Below are 8202 nucleotides of genomic sequence, written 5' to 3'. Positions count from 1 at the left end.
CGCTGTTTGCTTGCCTCTATTCGCTTAATAAATCACAAAAATCCTATCTGGGACTTAATCATTTATCACACCCTTATCGGGAAGGATGTCCTCGAATGAGGATGGTAAACCCAATACCTTTCCCATCATGCACTAAGACATGAATTCAAAAGGCAAGAAGCAAGCAAGATAGAGAGAGAAGAGTGTGAATTACAAAGCAATTAGTGGCATCACTTAAATTCAAAACAAATATTCTAGCTCTTAACAGACAAAAGCTCTTAGCTCTGCTGTACCAGTCCCAAGTCTGCAAGTAAGGGATTGTCTGGGTTAAAACAATAACAGAATCTGTGCCGGCATAACTCAACTGCAAGCTCTGATCCAACTTTGTAGAACAAATTTTTAACAGCATTGTGCCACAGATGCCTGCTCAGTAAGAAAATGAGGACAATAGATAACTCGCAAACTGGAGGTGCAACTATTGAGTGGTGAAGTAGGAGAGACAAGCACTCAGCATTTAAACAGCTTTGCGTGCAGCTATTTCCTCCCATAGGCTTGCAGGAAGCTTGACTTAGGCAAGTTTCATCAGTCAGAAAGAGCTCTATAAAGCAAATGTCAGCTGAAAATACTCATGCTACCTCTTCTGTCCCTCCAATGCGTATGCAGATCTCCAAAATATTCTACCAACTGTGGTTACTCAGAAGTGTATACAAGCAACATCCTTTTCTAGCCCCAATCTCAGGAGCACGTCATGCTTTTCTCAGAGATATCCTATCACTGACATTACAGATATTAGGTGGTGTAGCTCCAGTCTTTTGTTCCCCAAACAGGGCCCCAAACTCTCAAGCCTAGCAATGTAGATGATGCTGATTTGGACCAGCTCAGTGGCCTACCGTGCCCAGTACCTGTCCCACAAAGTAGATCAGACAAGCCACAAATGTCATCAGTCAGCTGTGTGACATAACTGGTGACTTTGTAATGCATGCATCTTATATACCAAAACTAGAGCTTATTCTTTCTAAGCTTCTTTAAAAAAATAAAACAAATACACACTCTTCTGTAGCAACTCTGTACACTCCTACTGCTCTCAGATTATGTTCAAATCTCTTTGTCTATCTGCTAAACACTTGCCCTTAATAGAGTTTTACAGTCAAGTCATGCACTACATGAAACTGCTTCCTCATATTAGTTTTAAATTTGCCACTTTCTAACTTCAAACAGAGCACCTTCTTCCTCTAACTTTAAACACCCCTAACTCTAGCATGAAGTGTAGAACAGCAATGCTGCACATATCCTTATATCCCATCTCATCATGACAATGTAATACAACCTAGTTAAAAAACTAGCTTCAATTCATGGTCTGGGCATATTATGGGAAGTGTTTGCCATAGAATAGCAAAGACTGAAAATGCATTGTGTACACAAGCTCCCAGTTAACAGGTATTTTGTATAACTCTAATAGCAACAGGAAGATCCTGGAGTCCCTTGTTGATGTAGCAGTCTTTGACCTGTCTGGACACTGGATGTCATCATTGCTCTGCTGGGACGCAGTTATAGGACATCTCAAATGCAATACTGACTTGTAAGTTAACTTCTGCAGTTTAATGCAGTATGCTTCAACCTAAGCAAGTACATATTTGTGCTGATGAAGGCAAGGATGACTCAGTTCCCAAAAACTACACTCAACAACTTTTCACTTTAAAACAAGCCTTGTTGTATCTAAGAATTCACAGTACTTTCTCCACTGGTTGAGGAATAGCAATACCAAGAAGTCTCATTCACACACCAGGAAAGTGCATGTTGGCTAGGGAGTGCTTTCCCCTTGATTTCAGGACTTAGTGCATCAATACACTGACAGAGTTAGTATGGTCTGTGGGGTCATCAGCTCACATAGGCTTGGGAGGATTGAAGAAAACACTATTCCCCAAGCAGAAAGATTGCAGAAAGACACCCTCCATGGAGTTTTATGATTTTTGATGCTGAGATGTGTTATAAATTAGCTCTCAATTAATTGACAGAGAGGGTCATTTCCAATAATGCAAATAATTTTATTAAGTAAGCAGCCAACAAGTAAAACAGCGCTGGGCGGCCGGGGAGTTTCTGCTCCACCAACGGCGCACACCCAGTCCCCGCCAATGACCCCTTTTATTGTCCCTTAGTTCCGGATTTTGGTTGCACGTCTGGATGTCTTCTGCGCTTGCACGTGCTGTTGCTAGGGGGTCGTCCTGTTCCCTCTGGCGGTCGTGAAGATGAAGATCGTAGTCTTCCTCTGCATTGTTGTTTGACCCTTCTTCCTTATTTGGTAATGCTTGAGCAGGGGATGAAACTGGGGTTTCTGTTTGAGCAACCTCTTTTGTTTGCTTCACCAATTTCTTAACACACCACTTAGAGATATCCTGTTTCAACAGGATATTTCAGAATGTCCTGATCTTATCTTGACCACTTCTTTAAAACTGTTTGAATATGTACATTACAATGAACAAACCCCCATCATTTATTGCAGATGTAATAGCCCAATGCCAAGGCTTCTATCTAAACAGCCTGAAAACTTAGAACATCAGTTTCAGTTTTGACCTAACCTATATTAGCATATGTCCCCTTCTCCCTGAGATTAACAAGATTCACAGTCAGCCAGTGAAGGCCCCTGACTATAGGTCAAATTATTCTATACAACAGTCTGGAGACAGTTCTGTGAAAACAATGGAAGATGGAGGCAATTAACTATTTACCACTTCTTAATTGATGAGATAGCACCATTATTGTGACTTCTCAGAGAAAAACAAACTCCAGTGACCCATCCCAGCAGCTTCCTAAAACGTTGTGGTGACTTGCAATCATACAGCTAGCATATATCCTGTACTGTCTGCAAACAGAAAAAACAGTGCTGTCCTTACTCCTATAAGAGACTCTTCCCTTTACAGACAGCATGTAGCTCTGACTCATCACATTGCTGTCAATCAGCATTAGTCAAAAACCACATGGGCTGCTGGCACCTGGCCTGTGACATAGGCACCAAATAATTTCTGCAGTGATATCTTGCTGAAATGGTCTCTCACACCACCGCCTAAGTCTCAGTACAGTAAATTCGCATTGCACTTTGTCTAAGCCACCCACCCACATTAATTAATGAAACATGACTGTTACATGAGAACTGCAAAAATAATAATAATAATAATAAGACACCCACGCACTCCCCCCTCCCCACCCCCCACCCCCCACCCCCACCCCCGGACTTGTTTCACATATTTCTATCCTCTTAAAATGTAGATGTTGAGGAGGAAATAACCCATTTTCCCTCCTTCCCAGTTTCAAAAGTTCTGAGTGAGACAGGGAACAAGATAAAGGATGTTGATTCCTAGGTCTTAGCTAGCACAATTGTATGTTAACAACCCAAAGATAAGGGAACAAAAGACTGTATGAGTAGTTAATGGAACCAGCAAGAACTGGCTTGACTGCTGAAGTCTGTCAAAGACAGGAAAGGCCAGAAGATTAGCAGTGAGGAAGACTTCCGGCCTTCAGCAAAAGACCACCAGAGTATGCCAGACGATTGACCACCCAAGGACTCCAGTATGCATGCGAATAGGGGCAGGAACCTACATTAATGATTGATTATTCGGAGACCTGATGAATATGCAAGAGACTTACGGGAAATGAAATGAATATGTATTTGTCCCACTAATATAAGCATACTGCTAGTAACCGTTGGTGCGCAAGCTAGGTGGAGTGATCCCCCTTGTGCCTGGCGTGTGTGCGCAGGGTGGTAAAAACATACCTGCTTTACAACTATTCCGAGGTTATAGAGTTTGATTTCCACAAGTCATGAGCTATTACATTTCCAGAAATGTTACTGCCAAAAGCACTCTACAAACTGGCAGTACAAGACAGAACACATGCAAACAGAGCAGATAGCTCCATTCAACTTTGTCAACAACACAGAAGTCTTACCTTGAGGTGTCTGAGTCTGGACAAAGGTTTTAATGAGAGTGTCTGTGGTCTGAGTGTAGAGAGAGAGAGCATAGCGAAGTGATTGCAGGTCCGGAATCTTCTCCAAGAATGTTTTCTTCAAACCATTCCCACCAGCATGGAAATATTGCTAAAAGTAAAAAGAAATGGGGAAAATATTGAGGAAGAATTGCAATCAACAACCGATTTTTACAATCTACTCTATGCACGGACTGGGAAGGGCAAAATTCACAAAACAGTTTCTGTACTGGAAGCCCAGCTCTTAGCAGACCAGCTGATACCAACTGCTCATGGCTTTCCTATTCAAAAACTCTTAAACAGTATGCTGACTCTCAGCATATGCCAGTCATCTGAGCCTATTCGAATTCACAAACATGGCAGTAGCACTCAGTGTCTTACTAGCTGTAACAGCAGCAACAGACTCCTCCCATCTCCTGAACTGGGACAGGCACTATCCTCCCAAATAGCACTGGATATGGAGCAAAGGAACAACAGAGACAGAAGTGGAATCACTTACTTTGATAGTATCAACTGCTAGATCCAAAACAGCACACTGCTTTGGAGTGAGACTCCTAGTTTCTTCTCTCACCATATGATCCTGCAAACAATCATTATAATTGATATTAGTATGCCATCAGACACTAAAGGAAAAGGAGTTCCCAGTATCACCTCTTTCTCTGAATTCATGCTGTGGCTACTTAATGGAGTCTCAGAATTGTTCATTACAGCTTAACTTGAAAATAAACACACTTCCTCTGTTTCTTGCAGGCAGAGAAGAAAAATAAGGGAAGAAATGGATAAAGATAAGAGACGATTTAAAAATCAGTTTGCCTCTAAGAAAATCCAAACAGCAGTCTCCTTGCTACCCCTGCCATTTTACAGTACCCACAATAAAACTCTCAAAATACCACCCAAAGCAAGTAATTCTGAGAATCAGATATTAGGCAAAGTTGTTAGATGCTTTTTGTGGATTTTATTTCTTCCATCTACAAAGGTCACTATCATATCACTAGTGTAAAGGAAGAAAAAAAAACAAACAAGCAATATGTTCTAGAAAATACCTTTGCTAAAAGGAAAAGTTGTTCCCCTTAAGACCCACCACCTCTGTTGGTAAATGTTCACATAGCAACAGGTGTATTGATAATGAAACCAGTATTGCTACTAGCTATGTATACCATAAATGCTTATCTGATCTAAACAAGAGAGAGTTAGGATAAATATTATGGGTATCTGGGAGATTATTGCTAGGTGAAAGAATAGTTTGAAAACTAAGGTAGATACCATAGAAATCCAATGTAATCAGGAAGGTATCTAAGTAACTGAAAAAGGTAAATAGAGATGAGTAAAGGGACCAATCAGATTAATAAAGGGACTGGGATTATAGAAGATGGAATATGCATTTATCCAATTAATATGAAGACAACTCATGAGTATGAGTATATTATGCAAATGTATGTTTCTGAATAGTATAAATATTTGTTGTGTAAACGAATCGAACAAAGTTAGATTTGGGCAGATATGCCCCTAACTTCTGGCGCCTAATAAAAGCACCTTCGTATAATCACTTTGTGGTTACGTGTCTTTGAGAACGCTAACATTTTGGTGACCCAGATGGGACCTCGTGGGCATTGCTGAGGCAGCTCGTGAACTGATCACACTCCAGCTGGCACTGAGGAGTTTCTTGGGGAGCCATAGGCCGCAACCGACCCCGCTGCTCAAAATGTACCTCTGGAAGGGTAAGAGGAAAGGTGCTTTCTGGTAATCGGTACCGATCTGGTCTGGGAGCCTGCTGGTCAGACACGGCGAAAGCCACGCACAGTTGGGCTAGGGAATTCCCATGGTAAGCCTAGGCACTGTCCACCAGACAGTCGCGAAAGCGCTGCAGGTTCGGCATCAGTGGTCTGGTTTTGTTGCAGGCTCAGCATCTGGTTCAGTTCGGTAAGAGCTATAGCTGATAATGGAAAAACTTAAGGGTATCTTGGGTAATAATGCGTCCATTCCGTGATCTTCTCCATTAGGTTGCTTGCTAGCACATTGGAAGGAGGGAGGTTTCGGGCAAGAGTTACAAAAGGGTAAATTCATTGACTATTGTAATGTTTGGTGGCCATAGTATGAATTAGAAGATCAAGAGAATTGGCCAGAAAATGGAACCTTGCAATATAATACTATCTTACAATTAATGTTATTTTGTAAGCGAGAAGGCAAGTGGGATGAGATTCCATATGTAGAGTTATTTTTCTATTTGTGAGATAAGCCTGAGTGGCAACGCGCTTGCGGAAAAATGAGTGTCCGTTTAGGAGAAACCAGTTCTTGGGAAATTCATTTCAGAATCAGGAAGCCATTAAGGCAACGGTGCTAGGAGATTTTAGTAGCTGACTAGATACAGAACATAAAGCAGCCAAAGAACCTCTCATAAAGATTCAATTAAGGGGATAAAGAAGTGAGGTTCTTGATAGATACAGGAGTGACATATTCAGTGTTATTTTAAAAGGACAATTAGGAAATAAGAAGACTACAATAGTAGGAGCCACAGGGAAGGAGGAGGCACGGCCATTCCTACAACCCGTTGATTTGCATTTCAGAGGTAAGGAATTAACCCATGAATTTTTGTATGTACCAGAATGCCCGATTCCACTCTTGGGATGGGATTTATTAGCTACATTAGATGCAACAATAACCTTTGAGAATGCAGAATTAATAATGAAGGTGCCTGAGTCCAAAACTGGACAAATCCTGATGATCAAAGATAAACCCTTTGTTAAAATTCCAAGAGAAGTAGAAAATGCAGTTATACCAATAGTAAGGGAAACAGATGTACCAGGGAAGTCAAAACTGGTACAACCAGTAAAGGTGGAATTAAAGGAAGGAGCCAGACCTGTTCAAATCAAACAATATCCACTTAAGGTAGAAGCTAGGCAGGGGATAGTGAAAATTATTGACAAATTTCTTAAATATCAGATTTTGGAAGAATGTAAATCGGAATATAGTACTCCAATTTTTCTAGTAAAGAAGCCGAATGGTGAATATAGATTGGTACAAGATCTTAGAGCAATAAATGAAATAGCAAAGGACATTCACCTGGTAGTAGCTAACCCTTACACATTGCTAACATCTGTGAGAGAGAAATATAAATGGTTTACCGTGATAGATTTAAAGGATGCCTTCTTTTGCATACCTTTTGATAAAGATAGTAGAAAATTATTTGCCTTTGGATGGGAAAACCCGCAAAATGGACGAAAGACACAATAAAATTGGACAAGACTTCCGCAAGGCTTTAAGAATGGCCCGACCCTCTTCAGGAGTATAGTGGGTTTACGTGGCAAGGTTTTGGTAGCAGGGGGCCATAGGGGTGGCTTCTGTGAGAAGGATCTAGAAGCTGCCCCATGTTTGGTAAGGGCCCCACTGCTGACCAGAGCTGAGCCAATAAGTGATGTTGTTTTGCGCCTCTGTGAGAGCATATTTAAGACAGGGAAAAAAAACACTTCACCACACAGCAGCTGGGAGAGTGAGAGGAGTGAGAAACAGCCTTGCAGGCACCAAGGTCAGTGAAGAAGGAGGGGGAGAGGTGCTCCAGTTGCTGGAGCAGAAGTCCCCTGCGGCCTGTGGTGAGGACCATGGTGAAGTAGGCTGTCCCCCTGCAGCCCATGGAGTAACACGGTGAAGCAGGTGGACCTGCACTGACAGAGACTGCGGCCTGTGGAAGACCCCTGCTGGAGCAGATTCCGGGCTGGACCTGCAGCCCGTGGAGAGGAGACCACGAAGGAGCAGGTGACCTGGCAGGAGCTGCTGCCCGTGGGGGGCCCAGGTTGGAGCCTTTTGCTCCCAAGGGATGGACCCTGTGGTACGGATCCATATCTGGAGCAGTTCTTGAAGAGCTGCTGCCTGTGGGAAGCCCACACCGGATCAGTTCAGCAAGGACTGTATCCCGTGCGAGGGACCCCACAGCACAGGGGATGAGAGTGACTGAGAAGGAGCGGCAGTGAAGAAGCACTATAGACTGACCATAACCCCCATTCCCCCATTCCCCTGTGCCGCTCAGGGGGAGGAGGTGGAAGAGGGTGGATGGAGGGGAAGGTGCTTTTGGTTTCTTTCCTTTGCTTCTCACTTCTCTAGCTCGTTAGTAATAGGTAATAAATCTTACTATCTCCCTATGCTGAGTCTGTTTTGCCCATCACTGTGCGATCTCCTCATCCTTATCTCAACCCTTGAGCCCCTTTCATCATATTTTCTCCCCGTTCCTCTATGAGGAGGGGGAGTGAGAGA

General features: G+C 42.7%; 1 protein-coding gene and 1 long non-coding RNA gene across 2 annotated transcripts in view; one reads left to right on the top strand and one right to left on the bottom strand.

The window, feature by feature from the left end:
* The window catches only part of LOC118157978 (protein unc-13 homolog B-like), a 30418-nt gene extending 25431 nt beyond the window's left edge, over positions 1–4987 (bottom strand). The window contains exons 1-2 of the mRNA XM_035312522.1: positions 4457–4987; positions 3922–4069 (exon numbers count right to left, since the gene is read on the bottom strand). Coding sequence (XP_035168413.1) covers positions 3922–4069; positions 4457–4531 — 223 coding nt within the window. The 5' untranslated portion in view covers positions 4532–4987. The remainder of the gene's footprint in view (positions 1–3921; positions 4070–4456) is intronic.
* Positions 4988–5379: 392 nt separating this feature from the next.
* LOC118157976 lies at positions 5380–7204 on the top strand. Its single transcript, XR_004746760.1, has 2 exons — positions 5380–5675; positions 7127–7204. It is a non-coding gene; the product is annotated as an uncharacterized LOC118157976 (long non-coding RNA).
* Positions 7205–8202: the final 998 nt, after the last annotated feature.

The sequence above is a fragment of the Oxyura jamaicensis genome (genome assembly GCF_011077185.1).
Source record: "Oxyura jamaicensis isolate SHBP4307 breed ruddy duck chromosome 16 unlocalized genomic scaffold, BPBGC_Ojam_1.0 oxy16_random_OJ71086, whole genome shotgun sequence".
NCBI lineage: Eukaryota > Metazoa > Chordata > Aves > Anseriformes > Anatidae > Oxyura > Oxyura jamaicensis.
Note: the sequence above shows the minus strand (reverse complement) of the source record. Positions and strands in the feature narration are given on the sequence as shown.